Consider the following 24,685-nt stretch of genomic DNA (forward strand, 5'->3'; position numbering starts at 1 on the left):
TGCCCAAGGCATGCTGGAGAACGTGATCTCTTCTTGGGAGCAAAAGTACGGTCAGGAGGGTACTTGCCTGGCCTGCAGCTAACCCAGGTTTGATCCCCAGCACCCCATCTGTCCCCCTAGCACTGCCGGGAGTGATCCCCAAATGCAGAGCCAAGGAGTCAGCCCTGAGCACCAAGCGGGTGTGGACCCCCCCCCAAAAAAAAAAACAAACAAACGAAATACATCAAGTGTGATCTCCGCACCGCCAGGGGGGTGCCCAAGGGGCTCTGTTCATGACAGCGAGCAACCCCTCCCAAGGGGCATTGCTACTAGGGTGTGGGGCGAGAACGTCAGGGCCGACCCTGGCTCTCCCACTCAGTCTCGCTCTCAACCCCAAACTGCCATCATGAAAGAACGTTCCAGAAGAAACCACTTTCCCAACATCAAACAAACCTCGAAACCAGGATTACAAAGCGAGAGAGCACCGAGGGTGGAGGGGGTAGTGGGTCCCTGAGTGGGCAGACCAGCTGTGTGGCCTGCGGTGGCAATGCCAGGCTCTTGGGTGGACAGAGGACTGAGCCCGCTGTCCGGGCCCTGGCAACTGTGCTGGCACCTGGATGAGCTTCCTCGAAACCTTGTTTTACTTCCCTGTGTTTTCCTGGTTGTCTAGTTCGGGGTCATGCCCCGGTGGTGCCGACTCAACCTGGCTCAGTGCTCGGGGGTCCACTCCCGGTGGTCAGTGCTCCGGGGACCACCGCCCAGAGAATCCCCACTCCCCCCTGCCACATTACCTGTCTGGCCCTTGCAATTTTTTTTCTTTTTTCCTTTTTGCTTTTATGAATCAGTGTGAAAATGGAGATGTTGCTGGGCCTGCTTGAGAAAATTGATGAACAGGAGGACAGTGACAGTGACAGTGGTTTTTTGGGTCACACCCACCCAGTGATGCTCAGGGGTTACTCCCGGCTCTGTACTCAGTAATTACTCCCGGCAGTGCTTGGGGGACCATATAGGACGCCGGGGATCGAGATGGCCCCTGTGCCCGGGAGGGGAGGGGCGTGTGAATGAGGTCATGCCCTGCGGTGGCTGCCATTGAGCTGGAAGGGAACCCTGGGAACAGGACCAGGAGCCTGTCTGGGGGACACGTGTCTCCTTGGGAGACTTCCTGAGTTCTGAGCCATGGAACTTCCTCCCTGAGCCTCGAGGCTGCAGGCCTTGGAAGTGGCCCTGGGGCCATCGGAAGTCCAGGAGACAGGACAGGTCTCTTCAAGAGACTGCTTTCGGTGGGTCTCTCTTTCCTCTGGAGACCCCGGGGTGCTTCCTGGAGCCAAGCCAGGGATTTTCCTTTCCAGACTGGTCAGGATGGGGGGTGGGAGGGTGAGGGCAAGGGGCTCCTTTGCTAGGTGGGAGGAGGAGCGACAATTTTGGGGTGCTCTGCCCCTGGTTGACAAGCTCTCACATCCTTGAACCCAGCGGGTCCCCTCTGGGTGGGCTGTGACCCCTTCCCCTGCCCCCAGGGTCTCCCACTGTGGGGCTCCCTCCCACACCTGGCTCCAGTTCTCTTTGGTTCAGGGGCCACAGGCTCCTATTGGGACAAGGACATTGGTGTGGAAATGCAGAGACCGTTTTAATGTCAGAAATCCCCAGCCAATACTGCGGGGGTTTAAGAGCTTGGGTTTGGAGGCAGCCGGACCCCGACGCTGTGGCGTCACCGTGAGATCCACCCCGGCATTGTCCCATGTGGCCCTGTGGCACAGCCCCATGTGTGGTCTGGCACACTCCAGGCAGGTGTGTGGGCACCACAGCTCAAGGCCGTGGCCCTGGTGAGCTCGAATCCAGGTGTGTGACCCCCACAGACACTGCACGAACACCCCCTCTGGAGTGGGTTACCTCTGGCCAGGCTTGGTCATTACAACATTAACAAAGGGAAGGCAAGGAGAATCCTAACCCCCAATTTATTTTTTATTTTTATTTTTTTTCTTTTTGGGTCACACCCGGCAATGCTCAGGGGTTACTCCTGGCTCATGCACTCAGGAATTATGCCTGGCGGTGCTCGGGGGACCATATGGGATGCTGGGAATTGAACCTGGGTCGGCCATGTTGGCTGCGTGCAAGGCAAATGCCCTCCCCGCTGTGCTATCGCTCCAGCCCCCCCCCCCCATTTATTTTTGAGGCTGAACCCTGCAGTGTTCACGGGCTCCTCCTGTCTCTGTGCTCAGGGGACCGCATACTGCATCTGGATTCCAATCAGGCCTCCTGTGTACTTTCTCTCTGGCCAGGGGACTCTGTTTTTGTTGTTGCTGTTGTTTTGGGTACACACCCGACAGTGCTCAGGGCTTACTCCTGCCTTTGCACTGAGGAATCATGCCTGGCGGTGCTCGGGGACCCTATGGGATGCCGCGGATGGAACCCGGGTCAGCTACGTGCAAGGCAAGCGCCCTCCCTCCCATACTCTGGGAATCCATTGGGGCAGGGGGGGGTGGGGGACAGCAATAAAGAAAGAAGCACATCTGGCCTGTGGCTGGTTTCTGCAGACTCAGTTTCCCCTCCTGTTACATGGGCTGCTGTTGGCATCTCCATGGCCCTGTTTGGGATGGGGGAGCAGGACAGAGACCGGGGAAGGCCCCAGCACAGGAGGCCCACGGCCCCCGTCTCCATCCAAGTGACCCTCACTGGAGTGGCGTGAGGGACCCGCCCGTCACTGCGGCCAGCCTGGTGGCACCAGGAGAGAAGGGACCAGGAGACTCAGTGTCCCCGGGTTATTGGTTCCTCCGCACCCAGCAGGACACTGGCCACCCCCATGAGCGATGTGACCGTGCCCAGCCTCTCTGACCCGAGCAGGGATGGGTCAGGGGTGGGGTTCGCTTCAGCCCCGACGGGACGGACTCAGGGGCCCGGGATCGAGTGACGGCTTCCTGGAGACAGCCTGTCCTTTCAATTTTGTGTTTCATTTATTTCAACCTTCCTGGGAAGGAGACTTGATAGGGAGGAAGAAAAACAGATGGCGAAGCCTGTACTTCCTGTGATAAACGCTGACCTTTGCACCTGGCCCCAGGGCCGGCTTCTCCGAGGCACAAGGAATGTTCCCGTGGCAGGGGCGGCCGCTTTTATGTCAGGTCCAGGCTGTGCGTTTTGGCCGCAGCTCTCTCTGGTGGACAGACGGGCCCCAAGTGATGCCGAGAACTTGGACGACTGCTCGGGGAAGGTTTAGAAATTGCAGCCTGTGCGGGGCCAGGGGAGAGGGCCGCGCGTGTCGGAGCGGGGTTTGCACCCCCATCCTTGGCCACCGCCTGGCTGCCTGCCCCATCCCAGCTCTGCCCCTCCTGGTGGGATTGGGGGGGGTCCCGCAGTGCCATGCCCACGACAGACCCTTTGCTGGCAGCACGCAGCTTGGATCCCGCTGGACGGGATAAATCTGCCAGGTGAACTCGGGCCTCTTTGGTTTTCTTTAAGCCCCAGCAGGATGAAAGATGAATCCTCAAGGGTCAGAGTCCCAGGAGGAGGTCGAAGGCCTCCTTTCCTGTAGGAGGGAGCCGAGGCCCAGAGAGGATGCCCGGGAGGCCTGGCAGCACACAGCAATGAGCACCAGCTGTGAGCACCAGCCCGGGACCTGAGTCTTGGCTTCCCATCAGGGGAGCGCTGTAGTGTGTGGCCTTGTGCCTATTATTGTTCAGAGATGACCCTCTGAGCCGTCATCCCAGCCGTGTGTGTGTGTGTGTGTGTGTGTGTGTGTGTGTGTGTGTCCAAGGATGTTTTCTTTTTCAAAGGGACAGAGTCCACAAGTGGTTAGTGTTCAGCGTATTTCCAGTCTCTTGGGGCGGGTGCCCGTGAGGGAGAGGAGATGGATGATTCCAGAAGGCGAGTGCATGGGCAGCTGGAACCACGGCTCCTCCCCAGAGGCCGATCGTGTTGATGACCTTGAGGCTTACTGGAAGCTGAGCTGGTGAGTGTCCAGCCTCTGTTTGCACCCTCTGTTCCGGTGACCCGGGCACGCGGCTGACCAGCTCTTGGGTCAGGGACCAGGGTTCAGCCTCCTCCGGGAATGGGGTCTGAACCTCACCCGTCACGGGGCCTGGGGTGTGACTGAGATTGCATGGCCCAGGCCCTGGGTTCCAGCCTCCAGCCGAGAGGTCCCGCAGTGGTCCAGTGGAGTCCGGCTGGACGCCGTCTCGGAGTCTTTGAGCCAGGGGGTCCCTCAGCCAGGCCTCAGCTGAGTCAGGTCCCGAGTATATCTAAAGTCTGCATCCTTTCTGGAAGGGGGACTTGGGGGCGTCTGTCTGTCTGTAAGTGCAGGAGCCTGGGGCCTTTGCTGGTCATCTTCGTTCTGCTTCACGGTGTTGGAGAGACCCGCACTGCTCTGAACCTGTACCGCTCTGCCCCGCTGTGACTTACCGTACCTGCCGTTCCTGGCCTTCGTTCCCACGGAGGGAGCGGGAATCGTGTTCTGTTCAATCTGCTCCACGGGGGCCAAAGCGGTAGTACTGCGGGGAGGAAGTTTGCCTTATACACGGCTGACCAGGGTTCAATCCCCAGCATCCCATATGGTCTCCCGAGTATTGCCAGGAGTAATTCCTGAGTGCAGAGTCAGGAGTCACCCCTGAGCATCACTGGGTGTGACACAAAAAACTCACACACAAAAAAAGAAATTAACCCCCCCCCCCAAATAAAAACCCAAAAACAACTGCTCCACGGAGGTCAGCACGGTCTGCACACAGTCACTGCACCTGCTAGGTGAGCGCAGTCAGCACCCAGGCACTGCACCTGCTCAAATGATGTGGCTTGAGGGGCTGGGGCAGCACAGCGGGAGGGCGCTTTTCTTGCAGGAGTGACCCAGGTTCCATCCCTGGCTTCCTTTTATGGCTCCCCCGAGCACCACCAGGCGTGATTCCTGAGTGCAGGGCTAGGAGCCAGCCCTGAGCATTGCAGGGTGTAGCCTGAAAATGTAAAAGACAAAACCCCAAAACTGTGGCGTGAGACCTCGCCACACCCGTGAGACACCCCCAGAGCCCCCGGTGGACTATCCACCACCCCTCAGGCTCCCGGCTGCCCCTGGCCGGTCCCTCTCTCGGCCCTCCCTCCCCAGCTCCCTCACCCTGCCTTCTGTCCCCGGGGATGGTTTGACATTTTCCAAATTTCTATAAATGCCCCTCGCCACCCCCAGGAAGTTCTGTTTGGGGGTGTGTGTGGGGTTTCCGGCTACCTCACTCAGCAGGAACAGCTTGAGTTGCCCGTGGTGTCCACGTGGCAGTTCATGCCTTGCTGAGGAGGATTCCACAGCATGGACAGACCATGGCCAGGTAACCCACTCACCTGCCCAGACACTTGGTTTCTGGGGAGAGCCTGGGGCCATTCTTGGTGGCGCTCAGGGGACCCCCTGTGGAGGTTGGGGGACCGTCTGTGGTGCTGGGGATCAAACCTGGGTCAGCTGCATGCACGGAAGTGTCTTGCTTGACCTTGGGGCTGGAGTGATAGCACAGAGGGGAGGGCGTTTGCCTTGCATGCGGCCGACCTGGGTTCGATTCCCAGCATCCCATATAGTCCCCCGAACACTACCAGTAGTAATTCCTGAGTGCATGAGCCAGGAGCGACCCCTGTGCATTGCTGGGTATGACCCAAACACACACACACACACACACACACACACACACACACACACACACACACACAAAGAAAGACAAACAGCAGTGTCTTGACCCGTTTTCTCTCTCTGGCCAATGATGGTTTGTTTGTTCTTTGGGCCACACCTGGCAGTGCTCAGGGGTCACTTCTGGAGGTGCTTGGGGGACCAGAAGGGATGCTGGAGACCAAACCCCCGTTGGCCACGTGCAAGGCCTGTCTGCTGTGCCATCTCTCCGAACCAGTTTGTTTTGTTTTTTGGGTCACACCTGACAGTGCTCGGGGGTTATTCCCACTGGTGCCGGGGGCACCACGTGCTATGGGGAAGGCACCGGGCCCCACTGTGATCTAAGCCTGTCCCCGTGCTCAGCCCGCTAGACCCTCTTCCTCCCTGGCGTTTGGATGGCTTCCAGCTTTCTGCTCAGACATAGGAACGGCCTGGAACATCGGGTACACATTTCACTGTGGGAACATACATCCTTTCCTTGTGGGTGGAACCAGGGATCAGTACACCAGCTGATGGTCCGGACCCTGGCTGTTTTGATGGTAGAAAGCCCCCGCCCACCCCGCCTTTGTCTTGGACCTTGCTATCCCAAGTCTCACAGATCTGGTGACCTCATGTCACCCCGAGCCCATGGGAAGAACCCTGGGTGGGAGGGCCAGTGGCGGGGGCTGTCCCTGCTGGCCCCGGTGGCTCCTGCCCACACACAGCTCCTGTGTCCAGGAGGAAAGTCACATCACTGGGGGCACTTAGGTTTGGTGACACATTTCCCTGGCCTGTCCTGGCTGCTGAGGGCACAGAGCTGGAACACGGGCAGAATCAGAGTCACGTGGGCAACTGGCTGGAGCCCACGGGCCCTGCGCACAGTAGGTCTTCACTGTTGGCGTCTCTCCCTTGGGCAGGGTAAAGCCCAGCTCTGTCCTGACAAGTGTCCATGGGTCCAGTCAGCGTTCACCCCTCTCTGCTTCACTCTGCCCTGGTAGGTGACGGCCTTCCTGCTCTGCAGCTCTTAGGGGGTCTCAGAACTGTGTGCAAGGGAAAGGGCATGTTGGGGTCACCCAGGTCTGCTGGGCATTGGCTCGTTCCTGAGCTCAGGGCATGCGTGTCTGGAGGAGGTGCGTTTGCAGTCTGGCAGGGGGCAACCCCGACAAGTCTTACATGGTCTTGACATGTGGTAGAATAGGCCTAACATGGCACGGCCATCCCGACCGTTTCCGGTGGGGGTACTTGTGGGACCTGACAGGTTTCTAGAACTTACTCCTCAGCCCAGGTGGACATTCTACCGGGGAAACTGTAGCTGCCCGTTGTCACCTCTCTTCGCCCTGGTGTTGTTTCATCCATGGGTGAGCCATGACCTCGGGAGGGGAGGGAGCAGCCCAGGTTTCAGGACTGTTACTCACTGTGTGTGTGTGTGTGTGTGTGTGTGTGTGTGTGTGTGTGTGTGTGTGTGCATGCTTAGGAGTAAGTCCTGAGGTGCCTTGTGGGTGGGAAGGCAGACTGACGTCTGCCTTCCTTGTGGGGTCTGCTCTGTGCCACTGGCTCCCGTGAGCTGTGGGTTAATCATGGGTGTGTCTCTGAGTCCCTGGCCCTGAACCCGGGTGGGTCATTATCACGTGTGGCTCTTCAGGGGTTGCTCTCCGGCGTGGCTCTGTGGGGCTCTCCTGGAGCCTGGCTTGGGCGGGAGCTGAGCCCCAGTTTTTCTCGCTCTGCAGTGCCAGGACCACGGGAATGGCAAGTTCACATGCCCCCCCCACCCCCCGCCCCCCAGCGTCCCCTGGGCTCTGGGCAGTGGGTGTTTTGGGCAGGAGCTGGGGAGAGTGTGAGTATAGACCAGAAAAGGGGCCTATCTGGGGCGTGGCAACTGATCAGAGACAAGGAGGACTGGATCATGGATCAAGTGTCCAGACCTGTGCTGGCCGTATTAAAGTCAGCGTGAGACTCCAGCCTCGGTTTGTTTGTTTGGTTTTTCTTTGTGGGTCACACCCAGCGATGCACAGGGGTTCCTCCCAGCTCTGCACTCAGGAATTACTCCTGGCGGTGCTTGGGGGACCCTATGGGATGCCGGGGATCGAACCCGGGTCAGCCGCGTGCAAGGCCAATGCCCTCCCCGCTGTGCTATCTCTCCAGCCCCAGACTCCAGCCTTCACATCAGGATATGAAGAGGTGCCAAGAGACAGACAGCGGGTAGGCACAGGCCTGGCATGCTCCAGACCCAGGTCCTTATCCTGGAACCACCCGGCCACCCCCAGCACTGTCGGGGTGACCATGAGCAGCATTGCATCCTCCAACTCCTGCACCAGACATACGCCTAGGTGCCCAAGAATGGCCAGTGGTTCCTGAGCTGCCCAGGCTGCCTGAGCTCCTCTCTGGGCACCCCGCCCCCCCGAAGAACAGAGAAGTCAGAGAGAGACAGCAAGGCTACTTTACTTAATGCTTCATATGCAAGGGGCTGGAGCGATAGCACAGTGGTAGGACATTTGCCTTGTGCACAGCCTGCCCGGCCGAGCCGGGTTCGATCCCTCCGCCCCTCTCGGAGAGCCTGGCAAGATACCGAGAGTATCTCGCCCGCACGGCAGAGCCTGGCAAGCTCCCCGTGACGTATTCGATATGCCAAACACAGTAACAACAAGTCTCACGATGGAGACGTTACTGGGCCCGCTCGAGCAAATTGATGAACAACGGGAGGACAGTGCTACAGTGCTTCATATGCAAGATATTATTTTGACAGGTAATCCACCTGAAAGTGACCAAGTGGGGAGTTTCTTTTCCTGGGGGCAGGGACATGCCCTACGATGCTCAAGGTTTGCTCCTGGCTCTGTGCTCAGAGATGGCTCCTGCTGGTACTTGGGGGATTGAGCCAAGTTGGGTGCATGCAGGGCAAGTGCCCTACCCACTGAACTAGCTCTGCCGCCCCAGGAGCTCACCTTTTTCTCACACAAAGCTTCACATACCCAATGCGAGGTCCGTTTTTTGGGGGGTAGGGCACACCTGAGGTGCTTACTCATGGCTCTATGCTTAGGGATCGCTCCTTGGCCCTATTATGGGCTATCAGGATTGAACCTACATCAGCTGTGTGTGAGGCAAGCACCTTCCCCTCTGTCCTAGCGCTCCATCCCTAAGTGCCATCTTTTTTTTTTTTTTTTTTTTTTTTTTTTTTTAGTGAAACACCATGAGGTACAATTATAGACTTACAAATTTTTGTGCTTGGGTTTCAGTTATACAATGATCAAGTACCCATCCCTCCACCAGCGCCCATCCTCCACCACCACAGGTCCCAGCATCCCTCCCACGCCCCTTCCCCCATCCCACCCTGCCTCTGTGGCAGGGCGTTCCCCCTTGTTCTCTCTCTCTCTCTCTCTCTCTCTCTCTCTTCTTTTGGGTACTGTTTTGCAAGAGAGGCACTGAGTGGCAGTCATGTTCGGTCCATAGTCTACTTTCAGCATGCTTCTCCCATCCTGGGAGGATCCTCCCAACACCCTTTATTTGGTGCTCCCTTCTCTATCTGAGCTCCCTTTTCCCCTAGCACGTGTGGCTGGCCTCCAAGCCATGGAGCAAACCTCCTGGTACTAATCTCAGCCACTCTTGGGTGTTAGTCTCCCATTTTGTTCCTTTATGTTCCCCAGATGAATGCAATCTTTCTGTGTCTATCCCGCTCTTTCTGACTCATTTCGCTTAACATGATACTTTCCATGTAGTACCACTTGTATGTAAATTTCATGACTTCATCTTTTCTAACAGCTACATAGTACTCCATTGTGTAAATGTACCAGAGTTTCTTTAACCAGTCATCTGTTCCCAAGTGCCATCTTAACGCTCACTGCTCCCAACTACCTGTCACATGCTTGGTGACTGCTTATCCCCAGGATGCTGCCTGGGCGCTGGGCTCCCTGGCTCATCACTCAGTGCTCATGGGGCTGTGATCCCTTGCAGTGCAGGGCAGCTGGAGGAAGTGGGGTGGGAGAGTCACACTCAGAGCCGGAGAGGCCCCTTGAGCAGGAAAGCGGGTTCCTGAAAGCACTTGGGGCTGTGTAGGTGTGTGTGTGGGGGGGACATGCAGGGCAAGTGCCCTACGCACTGAACTAGCTCTGCCATCCCATGAGCTCACCTTATCCTCATACTAAGCTTCACATACTCAGTGTGAGGTTCCCTCCGAGCTCTGGGCTCCTGCCTGTCCCCCAGGGGGCTACCCCTGAAGCTCCCACGTCGCAGCACTTGTCTCAGTGGAGGGGGCACCCCTGAGCTCCCGAGCCCTGGGCTGTGGCGAGCCCCCACTCAGCAGCGTGTGGCCCCGGCCTGGCCCCGAGCTGTGTTGCTTTTGGCCAAAGGCAGCTGCCAAGCTGCCCGGGGCCCAGAACAGGTACAGTGTGTTCTTGGGGAAAGGTTACGGGCTTTTAGACATAACAGAGGTTCTGAGTATACACACGGCGGCGGGAGTGAGGTCATCAGCGCCATACATCACGGGTCAGCTCTGGCAGGCGGGCGCTGTGTTTGGGGCCAGGACCGCGGAGTGGAGAAGTGACAGAAGGTGGTAGGAATGGTGAGGGAGAGGGGGTGTCCTCAGATGGGGCCTTGAGGAGGGGGAGGCAGCAAACCTGCCCAGGATTGGCCCAGCGCTGCCTGGGATGACAGAAGGTGTGAGAAGGAGGTTCCCTGGGCCAGCCCTCTCCTCTCTCCGTCCCCCACAGCCAGGCTCCATTCCTGGTTCGGGGTGGGGGTGGGGTCTGTGGTCAGCCTCTGCCCAGACAAGGTTTCCGTAAAGGTCCATCGGGATTTGGAGGACTGGCCAGGGAAGGGGGGAGTGTTCCGTTAAGGGTGACTTGATTTATGCCACAGCGAACGTTCTAGACAGAGGACTGTCCACTGGCCAGATGAGCACCCGGGGGGAAAGATCTAGAAGGAAGATGGATGCTGGTCCGAGGCCGAGGCCCTGACCAGAGAGAGAGTGAGTGGTCTGGGGGGCAGCTCTCCAGTTCCCGCGTGGTTGAATGGAAACTAGGAGGTGGTGGCAGGCGAACTGTCCTTGTGTTACTGGGAAGTAGGGGAGGAGCCGCGGAGACGGCTCACGGGGACAGGCACAGGCGTTGTGAGCAGGCGGACCCACCCACGTTCTGTTCCGGGAACACCTGGCCCCCTGAGCACTGTCTGGCGTGAGCCCCCACTCCCCGGCACCACCAGGTGTGGCCCCCTCCTCTAAGCGATTTGGTGCTGACCACATCCGCGGTGCCAGGAGTCGGGGAGCTGGTGCGAGCCCCCGTGGTGCGGTGCTGACAGAAGGGAGTCGAGTCCTCGCCTCGCAGCTTCTTGATGGACATTCCTGGCACCAGCCTGATAGGGCCTCAGCTTCTCCCTCTGCAAAATGGGCCTGCCCCCCCTCCACCCGCCGAACGTCGAAATTAGATGTTGTACATGTGGAAACGCTTGGGAGAGCAAAACAGGCTACAGATCTGGGGGAGGGGGAGGAGGGCCATGATTTTTATTGACCCCCCATTATGTATATTGTTATTATTATTATTTAAATAAATCTCCCACTCTGCAGCCTCAAGACATGCTCTCCTCCTAGTGGGAGGTCTCTGACTTTTCTTTCTTTAAAAGGGCAAATTTTCAGGGCTGGAGCGATAGCACAGCGAGTAGGGCATTTGTCTTGCACGCGGCTGACCCGGGTTCGATTCCCAGCATCCCATATGGTCCCCTGAGCACCGCCAGGGATAATTCCTGAGCGCAGAGCCAGGAGGAACCCCTGAGCATCGCCGGGTGTGACCCAAAAAGAAAAAAGGGAAAAAAAAAAGGGCAAATCTTCATAATCCGACTTTAGCACTTAGAGTCACACCTCTTAAAATGTCTTGTTTATATATTTATTTTGGTGTTTGGGCCACTCCTGGCCATGCTCAGGGTTTACTCCTGGCTTTGTGCTCGGGGATGACTCCTGGGAGGGTGCTTGGCGGACCAGAAGGGGTGCCGAGGCGGCGTGCAAGGCAAATGCCCTCCCCGCTGTGCTGTCGCTCTGGTCTCAGGCTTTCTCAAACTTCAGGAAAACTCTGAAAGGTCCTTGCAAATAGAGACGCCAGTGGCTGAACCGTGGGTGCCCGCCGCCGGCTTCAATGACTTATTCTTCCTTCAGGGGACGTGGAGGTCACTTAATAATACGCCCTTTCACTAACTCCCTGCTAGGAGGACTCGACGCTCTCGGCCGTGAACTTATAGGACACGTTTCCGATGAGGCGGCCCTTGCGGAGAGAAGGACGCTGTTGTGTGTTAGTTCGGGAGGTACCTTTCAGCAGCACCTCCTCATTAGGGGACAGTGCGGGGGGTCCTACCCAGGGCCTGGAGACCCCTTGGGCCCACCTGCCCCAAGGCAAGGGCGGGCTCTGTTCTCCCAGCAGTTTCGGGGCCTCAGTCATCTGCTGCCATTTGAAGGTGGAAGGGGCTGTGGTTTTTTTTTTTTATTTTTTTAATTTTTTATTTTTTATTTTTATTAGTGAGACACCATGAGGTACAGTTGTAGACTTACAAATTTTTATGCTTGGGTTTCAATTATACAATGATCAAATACCCATCCCTCCACCAGTGCCCATCTCCTACCACCACGGATCCCAGTATCCCTGCCACCCCCCCCATTCCCCCCATCCTACCCTGCCTCTGTGGCAGGTCATTCCCTTTTGTTCTCTCTCTCCTTTTGGGTGCTGTGGCTTGCAAAAGAGGTAATGGGTGACAATCAGGTTTGGTCTATGGTCTACTTTCAGCATGCTTCTCCCATCCTGGGAGGATCCTCCCAACACCCTTTATTTGGTGCTCCCTTCTCTATCTGAGCTCCCTTTTCCCCTAGCATGTGTGGCTGGCCTCCAAGCCATGGAGTAAAATTCCTGGTACTAATCTCAGCCATTCTTGGGTGTTCGTCTCCTATGTTGTTACTTTATGTTACCCAGATGAATGCAGTCTTTCTATGTCTATCCCTTTCTTTCTGAGTCATTTCACTTAACATACTTTCCATGTAGTACCACTTGTATGTAAATTTCATGACTTTGGTCTTTTCTAACAGCTACATAGTACTCCATTGTATAAAAGTACCAGTTTCTTTAACCAATCATCTGTTCTCCCGCAGTGGTTTTGATGGTTATTTACAGGGGTACCTGGAAGGGGCTGGTGGGCTAACAAGGGAACCCCGAGGTTCAGCCCACTGGTGGCCACGTCCCTTCCTCATTTCAGCCCCGCCCTGGCAGGCGCCCCCTGCAGACTATCCCTCGGGGACCGGACCGTGATCTTGCGTGATCTTGCTGGCATGAGGGGTGGGTGGGACAGGCGGGGCTGAGGGCTGTTCGACTGGCTCTTGCTTGATTCTCAGTGTGAGTGGGTCTGCTGCTGCAGCCCGTGGTGCTCAGGGAGCACTTCACCTGGTATCAGGGACCAGGCCTGTATTGGCCCCGCGTGCTGGACTATTTCTCTGGCCCTGCAAACTCCAGATTTCTTTTTGCATTTGTTTTTGTTTGGGGGGGTCACCCATGGTGGTGCTCAGGGCTCCCTTGTGGGGGGTCCGGGATTGAGGGACCTTGTGGGAATGAGTGCATGAACCCCTGTACTATCCGTCCAGCTTCCTTACCTCTCCCAAGGAAGAGTGACTAAAGTTTTTCTATTCATTTTGTCTTTTGGTTTGTTTTGTTTTTCTGCCACACCCCGCATTGCTCAGGCATGTCTCCTGACTCTGCACTCAGGAATTACTCCTGGTGGTGCTCAGGGACCATAAGGGATGCTGGGAATCGAACCTAGGTCAGGTCAGCCGCGTGCAAGACAAACTCCCTACCTGCTGTACTGTCTGTCTGGCCCCAATCTCTTTTTTTTTTCCCCTTTCCGGGTCACACCCAGCCATGCCCAGGGGTTCCTCCTGGCTCTGCACTCAGGAATCACTCCTGGCGGTGCTCAGGGGACCATATGGGATGTTGGGAATCAAACCCGGGTTGGCCGCATGCAAGGCAAATGCCCTACCCGCTGTGCTATCTCTCCAGCCCCAAGGCCCCAATCTCCATTAAAGTAGATATCACTGGCTGGTAGTCACCTCCAGTCTTTCGTTTTGGGATAAGGAAATGGCCCGAAAGGCCCTCAGGAAAAATCTCTGTTCTTTGGGGCTTGGGATGCCTCCCTGCTTGTTCTTCTTGTGAGAACTGCATTCCTGCTGGGCTGCCTTTGGATGATATTTCATCTCTGGAAACGTCGGGGTTTTCTCTGGCAGGACCCCAGACCACCCCACGCCCCTGCGCTGTCCCCACCACACCCAGCCCAGCTGGGAGGGGGGACGCTCTGCCGACTCGACTTGTGCCAGTGGGGGCCTAACACAGTCCCGCAGTGTGAAGCCACTCAGAAGAGGGGACACTGAGGCAGGCAGGTGTAGTGGCTTGCCCAGGTGAACACTTTCAGTCACCTTGGATTGAGACTGAGCCTCATCTGATTCTGAAAATCTGCTCAATCCTCCTCGGTGCTCCTTAGTGCTCTCCCTGATCCTGAGTGCTCCCCCACTCCTCCTGGGTGCTCCCCACTCCTCCTGGGTGCTCCCACGGCTCCTGAATGTTCCCCACTGCTCCTGAATGTTCCCCACTGCTCCTGAATACTCCCCACTGCTCCTGAGTGCTCCTCACTTCTTTTTAGTATTCCCACTCCTCCTGGGTACTCCCACTGCTCCTGAGTCCTCTCACTGCACCCAAGTGCTCCAACTGGTGCTGAGTGCTCCCTGCTCCTCTTGAGTTTTTCCACTTCTCCTGGGTGCTCTCACTGCTCCTGAGAGCTCCCACTGCTCCGGAGTGCTCCCTGCTCCTCCCACGTGCTCCTTCTGGTGCTGAGGTGCTCCTCATTCCTCCCGGCTGTTTCCTGCTCACATTCCTCCTCTTTCCTACTCCCCAAGTGCTCTCCGCTCCTCCCGGGTGCTCCCTGCTCACAGCCCTCCTGCTGCCTCTCCTGATGCTCCTGGTTTTCTCCTGCTGCTTTACTGCCCCCTGTCCCCGGCCCCGGTCCTGTCACCTGCCTAGGCCCCTCATCCCGTCTGTGCCAGGCCTGTGTCCCCTGCTGCAGGTTGAGCTCAGAGCCGTGTGTGCCTGGGCAAGGACTGAACATGGTATGCATGACCCTGTCTCCCAGCTGGCCAGAGCACTTGGGGCGTGGGTGACCGTGTGGGGTCTGGTCCCCCCCCCCCCCCGCCCCCTTTGCTACTGCCAGGTCCCCTCAGGGAGTGTCCGAGCCCAGGTGCGAGTGTGGGACTGGCCCCAGCCCTGCGGGGACGGGGCTGGCTACCCCCAACTGCCCGGTGGACAGGGCAGCCCCAGAGTGTAGACGTCACGCCGGACGTGGCCTCTCTGTCTTGCTGCTGTCGCTGCCGTGACTATTGTGGCCCCGACACGTAGGGGGCCCGAGTGACCGCCCAACAGTAGCTCATCAACGCAGCGAGGACTCGTGACTCACCCGCCCCGCACTGTCCTGACGTTCTCCAGTAGCCCAGAGGCTGATGCCGGGGCGGGAGGGGGGGGGGGGAAGGTGACACAGTGACCGTGTCCCCTGAGGGGCGGTGGCCTCAGGGGACTCCCCCGTGTACTGTCCCCCCAGCTGGACTGGCTCAGAGCAGCCTTCGGGCGCCCCTGAATTCTGGCCCGGTCCCCCTGGGCAGCTGGCTGTGCCCACCCCGAGTTCTCCCTGTCTCATGGACACGTGTGGCGAGAGGCCGGCCGTCTGGTCATCCAGGAAGGGACGCGGTGTCCCAGCTCCTAGTCCCTCGCCTCGGGCCCGGCCCGACCTTCCCTTTGAACAGTGCCGACCCCCCACCCCGAGAGCCCAGGGCGGCCAGTGTTTATTTTCCGAGATTCCGAAGAAACAGGCCTTCCCCTCTGACCTTCAGCCAAACCCCTTCTCCCTCCCAGGCTTGTATTTTTAACCTCATGAGAAAATATGCTACGGGAGCCTGTTGCCTGCGCGCAGCGGTCACTTTGGGGAGATGTTTCCGCGGCAGAGAATGTTGGGGAGGGGGGACGAGGAGCGGTCTGGGGGGCTCCCACGCTGCTCTGAAATCACTCTCTGCCCCCACCAGTCTCTGTCGCTGTGGCAGTCACGGCTGGGACGGGTGGGCACCGTCCCTCCAGCCCAGGCTTAGCGCGAGAGCGTTTCCCGCCCAGCAGAAAAGTCAGGCAGGTGGTGGTGGTGGGGGGTGGGGGCTGGACCTGGCGAGGGTGGGTCAGCTCGGCCTCCTTTGGGGCTCTGGCCCTGTGGTGGGGTGAAGGGTGGAGCAGCTCTAACTTCTCTGGTGATGGCAGACATGAGGCCCAGAGAGGGTCGGTGACTGGGCTGTAGACACACAGCCTCACCTCACTCCTGCACGAGCCCTTCAGCCCCCCTTTCCTCGAATCTGGGGTCTGGGAGGCCTGCAGCCCATCACTAGTGGACTTCCTGGAGGTGGCATCCCTTTATCCCTTCTCCCGTGTGAGGTGCTTGCTCTGTTCAGCCCCCGTCAGGGCTGCTGGCAGATCCAGAACTTTCTGTTTGCCCAGCCCCAGATGGAGAGGCTGCACTGGACTCTGGGGACAGCAGCCTCCCCACCGCTCCTGCCCAGCCCAGCTCACCGCCCTCCCCCCATCCCGACCTCAGCAGCGTCACTGACTCTAGAACCTTCCAAATCTTCCCCCTTCTTGGCCCCTCCAGGCCTCCTGGGGCCCCAGGAACCTTCCACCTTCCTCCGACTTAGTGGACACCTACTTGTCCTCTGGGGCTCCCTGATGCGGCCTGACTCTGGTGCTAGAGGGGATACTGAGGCAGCCAGGCGGGGGCGGGGCTGGTTCGTGCTTGTCCTGGGGTGCTTCTCTGTGCTGTTCCCGTGGGTCCATTAGCATTGCCCTGGGTGTTGGACGTTGTCCTCTACTCTCCTGGACGGGCTCCCCGTGGAGGGCGCCTTGGTCTCTGCCCCCCTTCTGAGGGCCCCGTGCAGCGCGCAGTAAGAGCCACAGTAAGTTGGTGGGAGGGTTTAGGGCAGGGGTGTGGGTCTTAGGCTGTGGGACCCTTGGAGTGGGTGGTGGACAGGGGCTGTGGGAGGCCAAGGTGCTCGACTGGGCAGTGCTGGGAGCAGCGCAAGGGGCTTCCACCTGGTTGTGCGTCTTTTATTCTTTGCGAAACATCTTGTGCAGTGCTCAGGGGCCCTGTGGTGTTGGGCTCCCGCCTGCAAAGCCTGTGCCCGGCCCTTGGCACCAACTCCCTGGCCTGACCTGGGTTTCTCTGACTTGTTCCCGGGGCCCTGACCAGAGAGGAAGTGCTGGGTCAGTGCTGCCCTTGGAGACAGCCTGAAAGGGTGTGTGTGTGTGTGTGTGTGTGTGTGTGTGTGTGTGTGTGTGCGCGCTGCCCTCGAGACACAGCCAGAGCAGGAGTGTGTGCACGTGTGTGTGTGTGTGTGTGCGTGTTTTGCCCTCAGAGACACAGCCAGAGCGTGTTTGTGTGTGTGTGTGTGTGTGTGCATGTGTGTGTATGTGTGCGTGTGTATGTGTTGTCCTCAGAGACACAGCCAGAGCATGTGCGCGCGCATGTGTGTGTGTGTGTGTGTGTGTGTGTGCACGCGCGCGTGTGTGTGCCTGTGTGCATGCATGGGTCTGGGGGAAAGGGGTGTCTGGCGGTGCTCGGTGTGCTGGGAATTGAACCCGGGTCGGCCGCGTGCAAGGCCAACGGCTTACCCGCCATGCTATATCGCTCTTGCCCCTGAACTGGTCCCTTTTAAAGGGGTTAATTGGGTCCAGTGCTGGCTTGAGGGCTGGAGCCCGGACTGTCCATGTGGTCATCCCCCACACCCCACGGTCCCCTAAGCCCCACGCTGGGGGTGTGGCCCCCAGACCCCAACTAGCCCAAGTGTGTCCTGGATAGAACAGGAATCTTGCTTCAATAAACTCATTAGGAAAGTCAAGGTGGCCAGTGTCACTCTCTCGGGCACGTCCTGTGAGGGGCAGGTGCTACCCCTTGGGGTGCGGCCACACAAGGAGAACGAAGGAGGCACGGCCGGAGGGAGGCCCAGGGCTGAGTAGCTTGCTCCCCTGCGTGCTGCTCTCTGGAGTCCAGCCCCTTGGTCCTCCCCGGGGGCCAGTTCACCTGCTGGACTGGAGCAAAGGGCCTGGGGGTGGGGGTGTTAGGGCATGCTTGGGGGGCAGGTGGGTGGAGGATGAGGATCTTGGGATGCTAGAGAGCCCCCCGTTCCCCATCAGGCAGATGTCTGACACTGCTGATGGAGGATGGGGGTAGCTTAGAGCCAGGTAGAGAGCTGGGAAGCACAGTGGTCAGGTGAGCGAGCCAGAGGTGTGGTCAGGGACGGTGGGCACAGCAGGACAGCAGGGGGCCCGTGAGCCTGCGTCCTCCCTTTCTCCGGCGGCAGAATGGGTGGGGGGATGGGGATGGCAGTCGTGTCAGGCTGGGGGGCTGCAAGCAGTGGCTCCGTGTAGGGGCCCCCGCTCTGCTCCCTTGTAGTCGTGGGTCTTTGTTTCGAATAACACCCAGCGGTGCTCTGGGAGGACTCCTGGCTCTGTGCTCAGGGATGACTCCCATGGGACTCGGAGAACCATGTGGGGTGCTAGGGATCGAACCCTGATGGGCTGTGTGGGGCCAGCGCCCGGCCTGCTGCACCAACCCCTCCTCCCCCCCCCCCCCCCCCCGCAGTCTCAGACGGCAGCGCAGAAGGCGGCAGTATCGTCTTCCTTTGCAAAAAGAAACGTGTGAGGGCCACGCTCCCCCCGCCTCCCCAAGGCTGGTGTCCTGCTCAGACTGAGCCCGGGTGGTGGAGGGCCAGGGCCGGGGTGGGGCGGCTGGGCCACACTGTGCGGGGAGGGCCAAGGCTCGTGGCCCGGGCCTGGGCTGGGTTTGGGTTTGGGTTTTCCTAATTTGAGGTTGTGGGCTCGTGCTGGTGACGCTGAGGTTTCTCTGCTGTGGGAAGCCGCCGCGGTGGTGCCCGGAGCTGCCGGCTGTGCTCCCGGCCCCGGGTGGGGGCGGCGCCTTCCCCGGCCCTCAGTGGCTTTCGTCCTTCCCAGCGAGGGTGGCCCGGCCCCTGCCCTGGGCATGGAGAAACCCTCGAGCTTGTCATCATTGTCCATCTCGGCGCCTCCTGGGAGCAGGGCAGCACCTTGTCCACGAGGGCACACGGCCCCTGGGTCAGTGCCAAGCCAGAGGTTCCCGGGCTGGGGTTCAGGGAGCAAGCTCGGTGGATGGAGGGGGGGTCGCAGGGAAGAGGAGACTCGGATGGGGGTCCTGGAGACAGCATGGGCCGCGGGGAGCAGGGGACCCCGTTCCTGGCCCCGAGGAGCCCCCCGGGTGCCGTGTGGGTGGGAGTGGACGGGGCTTGGGCAGTCTGTGGGCAGTCTGTGGGGACAGGCACGGGCCAGGGGGGTCCTGGGTCAGCCCCCCACAGCCACCAACCTCTTTCTCCCCATCTCCGCAGGGGGCGGAGGGAAGCGCAAGGGGAAAAGCAAGAAGTGGAAGGAGATCCTGAAGTTCCCGCACATCAGCCAGTGCGAAGACCTCCGCAGGACCATCGGTGAGCTGGGGGCCCCGGGGCAGGGGCTGGGGCGGGTGGCGGGTGAAGCAGCCGCTGCCATGGGGACGCGCCATCCCGCCGGGTGCATCAAGGGGATTAATGAAAACTCGAGTGGCTCCAGGTTAACCTTGGCCGATGATCGCAGGACTCCTGGGGGCATGGGCAGTGATCTCCCAGTCCCCCCCGCAGGGCAGCGGCAATCCTGGGGAAACTGAGGCACTGAGCAGTTCTGTGACTGGGCCTGCGTGGCACTGTGCCTGTCTCTGACTCCCACCTGCCCCCTGCGGTGGCTCTTCTGGGCTGCAGGAGGGGGGAGCTGGGAGACCCAGGAGGGGTTGGGTCTGTCACCCCCTTGGCGGGCACCTCCACCACCCTCACCCCTCCAGGCTTGGGCTCTGAGAAGGTCGCTTCCCTGTCCTGCCTGCCTTTCGCCCACGTCACACTGAGATCCCCCACGCCCTGGATTGAGGGTTCCGGTGACCTGGAATCCTCAGGCCTTCTGCCTCGGCCTGGGGGAGGCTGGGGTTGCTCCTTGGGGCCGGCCCCTTGCCGGCTCCCCCTGCACGAACTCACCTGCCTCCTGCTCCAGGCCAGAGGCACTCCTGAAGCCCCCCAGTGGAGGGCCGCCCCCTCAGTGCCTAGGGGTTTCGGGGAGGCAGCGGATATGCTGGGTGGGATTATGCTGGTGTGCGCGGAGACGGGCCCTGCACTCTTGATTGCCGTGTGTCGTAAGAGAAGGTTGGCCACACGGGACCTGGGTTCCGAGAGATGGAGCAGATGCCTTGGCCTTGGTCCTGCTACCATGGTCAAGGTCAGCTCTGGATGCCATGGGGACGGGCAGCGGCTGTGGGCACGTGGGCTGGGTGCCGTGACCTGGCAGGGGACTCCTGTCTCTGTCTCCCTTAAGCCTCAGGAATGCCAGTCGGTACGACACGGCCCCTCACAGCCCGCAAAGCCTGTTCTCTTGGGCCAAAGGCTTGGATCAGGGAAGCTGAGCCCCTGGAAGCTGCCGCCCCGGCTGGCCACTTCTGTCCACGCTGGCCCTGGCCACCTCTCCCTGCATTCCCTGCAGTTGACAGAGGCCCGGCTCCCAAGATCCCCGCTGCTGTCCCCCGCGTCTCTCTGGCTCCGTGTCTGAGCACTCTACCGGGTCCCTGCTGGCTCTTTCTGTCTGTCTGTGCTACACCCCCAGCCCCCGGCTTGTTCCCTGGAGGCCCTAACCACTGCACCATCTCTCTGGCCCGCTGCTGTAACTCTGAATTTTTTACGGATTTCTGGGATCCCGTGGCGCGTCTGGTGTTAACAGCCGAGAGGTATTGGACGGTGTTCACGTGAGTGGTTAAAGGAAGTGCCCGCGTTCAGCCAGAGGGTGTGGCGAAGATTCTCTCCTCCGTCTGTGTCCACGGCCCTCGACAGCGCCTCTCTGCCCTGGCCTTGTCTGGGTCCCTCCTCCACCCTGCTCTGGGAAGGTGTCCCTCGTTTTATCCCTTGACACCGAGCTGGAGCTTGGAGCCTCGACTGTTGGTTCCCAGGTAACCTGTAGGTCTCAGCTCACCTAGCCGTTCTCTTGAGAAACTTCTAGAAAAGACCCATGCTCTCCCCCTAACTGCCACCATTCACTGTGTGGTCATGACGGTTGCCTTTGCCTGCCACAACCCCCCACGTTTCTTCCGTCCGTTTGCAGACGAGCGTTTCTCTGTCCCTCTCCCACTGAACTGGCTGTTCCGTGATGGGGACCTCGGGTCTTGTTCCGCTCAGCCCTGGAACTGTGTCTGAGGGCTCCTGCCTCGTGAGGGAGGGAGTGGAGGAGCGTTTGGGAGGAAAACTCTCTTAGGGGGCTGAGTGTCAGGACGGCGGGGAGAGCGCTTGCCTTGCACAGGGCTGACCCCAGGTTTCGTCCCCAGCATCCCGGATGGTCCCTCGAGGCCTGCCAGGATTGATTTCTGAGTGCAAAACACCCTCCGAGCACCACTGGGTGTGATGACCACCCCCAGTCATAAACAAATAAACAAAAAACCAGCAACGACAAAAAAGGTTTTTTTTCAAAACCATTTGATAGAAGGTCGCCACCCCTCAGTTTTTTTTTTTAATTTTTATTGGTGAGATACCATGAGGTACAGTTACAGACTTATAAATTTTTGTGCTTGGATTTCACTTATACAATGATCAAGTACCCATCCCTCCACCAGTGCCCATTCTCCACCACCACGGATCCCAGTAGCCCCCCACCCCCCCATACCCCCCAATCCCCCCTGCCTCTGTGGCAGGACATTCCCTTTTGTTCTCTCTCTCTCTCTCTCCTTTTGGCTGCTGTGGTTTGCAAGAGAGGCATTGAGTGGCAATCATGTTCGGTCTATAGTCTACTTTCAGCATGCATCTCCCATCCTGGGAGGATCCTCCCAACACCCTTTATTTGGTGCTCCCTTCTCTATCTGAGCTGCCTTTTCCCCTAGTGTGTGCGGCTGGCCTCCAAGCCATGGAGCAAACCTTCTGATACTTATCTCGGCTATTCTTGTCCACCCCCCACCCCCAGTTTTGACCTCAGCTGATGACTTAGTCGGGGCAGGATGGTTCAGACTCTGGACTCACCCTCCAAAGCGTCCAGCAAACAGCCTCTTCCACATCTGGCCTCCGCAGACAGGGACGCTGTATGGAGGCCCAGCAGGGGCCACTCACAGCCCTGAGTGGAGAGGGAGATGGGCCTCCTGCAGCCTGTCCGGCCCTTGGGCCAGCTCAGTGCTGTGAGCTTTCCTCAGATGCCCCCATCCTGTTCTCCCAGTACCCAGGCCCTAGAGGAGCAGCTCCTTGTGCCTGTCCCCTCCTCTGCCCTCCTGGAGGGGTGCACCAGCCCCTGGTGGGCTCACGTGTTTCAGGCCCAGTGCACCTGTTCTCAGCTGAGTCCCCGTAGACAATGCTTTCTGCCTGTTCTCTTTAGCTATTTTGGGGGGCAGACTACGCCCAGCAGTGTTCGGGGCCACATCTGGCGGTGTTTGGGGATCTTACATGGCACCAGGATTTGCACCAGGGTTGGCCTCGTGCCCGGCGAGCACCTTCATCCCCTCTGCACTGTCTCACAAGTGCCGTGCGTGCTACCATAGGCTTCCCCTTCCTCTACCGACCCCGCCCCTTAGAGACAGACCTTGTTCCCACTCGCCAGGAGCTCGTTCACGGCTTTGCCCAGGAGACACACACGATAAAGGCATGAGAACAATTCCAAAATGTTCCCACAGGACGGACGAACAGGATGCTGAACCGGAGAACAGTGTGGGGTCCCCAGCCAGCAGGAGTGTCCCTGGGGGAAGTAGCATCATCACCCTGAGCTTCCTAGGGCCCCTTTGTGTATGTGAGTCCCATGAGACTGAGGGCTGCATCTCTCTCTCTCTCTCTCTCTCTCTCCTCTCTCTCTGTGGGAAGTGCAGTGAGTGGATGGATTCATAGACAAATGGGTAGATGATGGCTGGCTGGCTAAGTGAGTGGGTAGGTGGCTGATTGACTGGATTGGTAGGTGGCTAACTGGGCAAGTGGATACTGGTGGATGATGGATAGATGGATGGGTGGATGGTGGGTGGTTGGATGGGTGAGTGGGTGGGTAGATAGATGGGTGAGTTGATGAGTTAATGGTAGGTGGATGGTTGAGTGGGTGGGTGGCTAAGTAGCTGAATTGATGGGTGGGTGGATGGGTGAGTGAGTTGACAGTGGTTAGGTGGGTGGGTGGATGGGTGAGTGGTTGAGCGGGTGATGGGTGGGTGGATAGGTGAGTAGGTGAATTGATGGGTCAGTGGATGGCTGGATGGATGGATAAAAGTGTGAATGAGTGGGTGAGTGGATGGATGGATGGATGGATGGAGGCATGGATGGATGGAGGCATGGATGGATGGAGGCATGGATGGATGGATGGATGGATGGATGGATGGATGGATGGAGGCATGGATGGATGGAGGCATGGAGGCATGGATGGAGGCATGGATGGATGGAGGCATGGAGGCATGGATGGAGGCATGGAGGCATGGATGGAGGCATGGATGGATGGAGGCATGGAGGCATGGATGGAGGCATGGAGGCATGGATGGAGGCATGGATGGAGGCATGGAGGCATGGATGGAGGCATGGATGGAGGCATGGATAGCCGGTTGGGTGGCTGGGGAGATGTGTAATGCATGGGTCGGTGAGAGGCAGGGTAGGATGCTGGGGAGGTGGATGGATGGGTGCATAGGTAGCTGGATAAAGAGGCCGGATGGATGTCACTCTTCCCTCCTCCTCCCGATTCCTCGACGAGGACTGACGTTCCTAGCACACAGCGCTACTTCCAGGGTGAGCCCCCTGGCACAAACCTTGGCGCTAGATAAGCCCTGTGGGGTGACTCGAGTGTGAGAGCAGGAAGCCCTCTCTCCAGGAGCTGCCCACAATGGGCATTATTAGTTAATAAGCTAATTGTTCACAGGAGCTCATTGGAGAGACCAAATCAAAGAAGTTCTCAGAGCGTCTACGGCTTGGAAAGCTGTGCCGTCATCGCGGAGATAAAAGATTGTTGAGGTCTGCAAATATTTCTCAGTGACGCAGGCAGTGCTGTTGGGGGGAAGTGTGGCCTTTTTATTTACTTAGCTCAGGCTCATTGCGCACTTTATTCTTTCATGAGAGAATAAAAAGTATAGGGGGCTCGAGTGAAAGGGTTGATTATTCCGCAGTTTGGCATTCTCCCCGTAGGAATCGTCCAGAAGCCGTAAAATAAATCCCAGCCTCCTCCCCACCCCCTGGGGGTGGTGACGTGAAAGAGGCCGTTGGTGACAGCACGTTGCTGCTCCACAGCGGGTCCCTTCACAGAAGGGACAGGACAGGGGCGTGTCCGTGGGCCTTGTGGGAGAGCCGTCGGCCAAAGCCTTAACTCTTTCCAGGAGCTGGAGCTCTGGGCCTCTGGGCACTCCCAGAAGAAAATGTAGAATCGTGACATGAAAACACAAACATCTCCAGTGCCTGGCCTGGGGTTTGCTGCTTCAGTGCCTCTCCTTCCTGCGAGAAGGAAAGGCAGGCGTCGGGGACGGAGGGAGGGCGGGTGGGGGAGGTCACCCCGTGTGTGCGACAGGCTAGGGCCGGCCCAGCGCCTCAGAGCGGGGTGTACTCACACCGGGTCCCCCTGGCCAGCTCTGAGCCTTCGGGGGTCTCCCTTCCTTCTCGCCAGGGGATGTATGGAGGGGGTGGGGGCTTCACTCACCAGAGAAGCTGGACTGGCTGCAAATGACCATTGGGACTCACTGTCTTGTGCCGACATCATCTGGGTCCGGCTCCCATGGCTTCTGTCTCATCCCTCTGACACCCCCCCCCCCTTTGTCTTCCTGGAAGCCCACCCTCATTGCTTCCACCCTGCACTCAGAATTCTTTCCAGGAACATACGAATGTTCTGGAAGGAAGACTCTACCTCGGAGTGGGCATATGGGTTATCCCTGGGGAAGGCATGAAGGTGCCAGGGGATTTTTATCTGTCGGGTGAGCTTGGGGGTGGCCTCACCAGAAGTGCTCAGAGGCCTGGGGCTTCTCCGGCAGGACTTGTTCCAGAAACAAGTGGGCCTGGCT

At 58.8% G+C, this 24,685-nt stretch overlaps 1 protein-coding gene across 1 annotated transcript in view; it reads left to right on the plus strand.

Moving 5' to 3' along the window:
* The window catches only part of GRK5 (G protein-coupled receptor kinase 5), a 141,941-nt gene that overhangs the window by 57,035 nt on the left and 60,221 nt on the right, over positions 1-24,685 (plus strand). Inside the window, exon 2 of the mRNA XM_056120974.1 lies at positions 19,023-19,118. Within this exon, the coding sequence (XP_055976949.1) occupies positions 19,023-19,118 (96 nt within the window). The remainder of the gene's footprint in view (positions 1-19,022; positions 19,119-24,685) is intronic.

The sequence above is a fragment of the Sorex fumeus genome, unplaced genomic scaffold (genome assembly GCF_029834395.1).
Source record: "Sorex fumeus unplaced genomic scaffold, SorFum_2.1 ptg000043l, whole genome shotgun sequence".
In the NCBI taxonomy this organism is placed as follows: Eukaryota; Metazoa; Chordata; class Mammalia; order Eulipotyphla; family Soricidae; genus Sorex; species Sorex fumeus.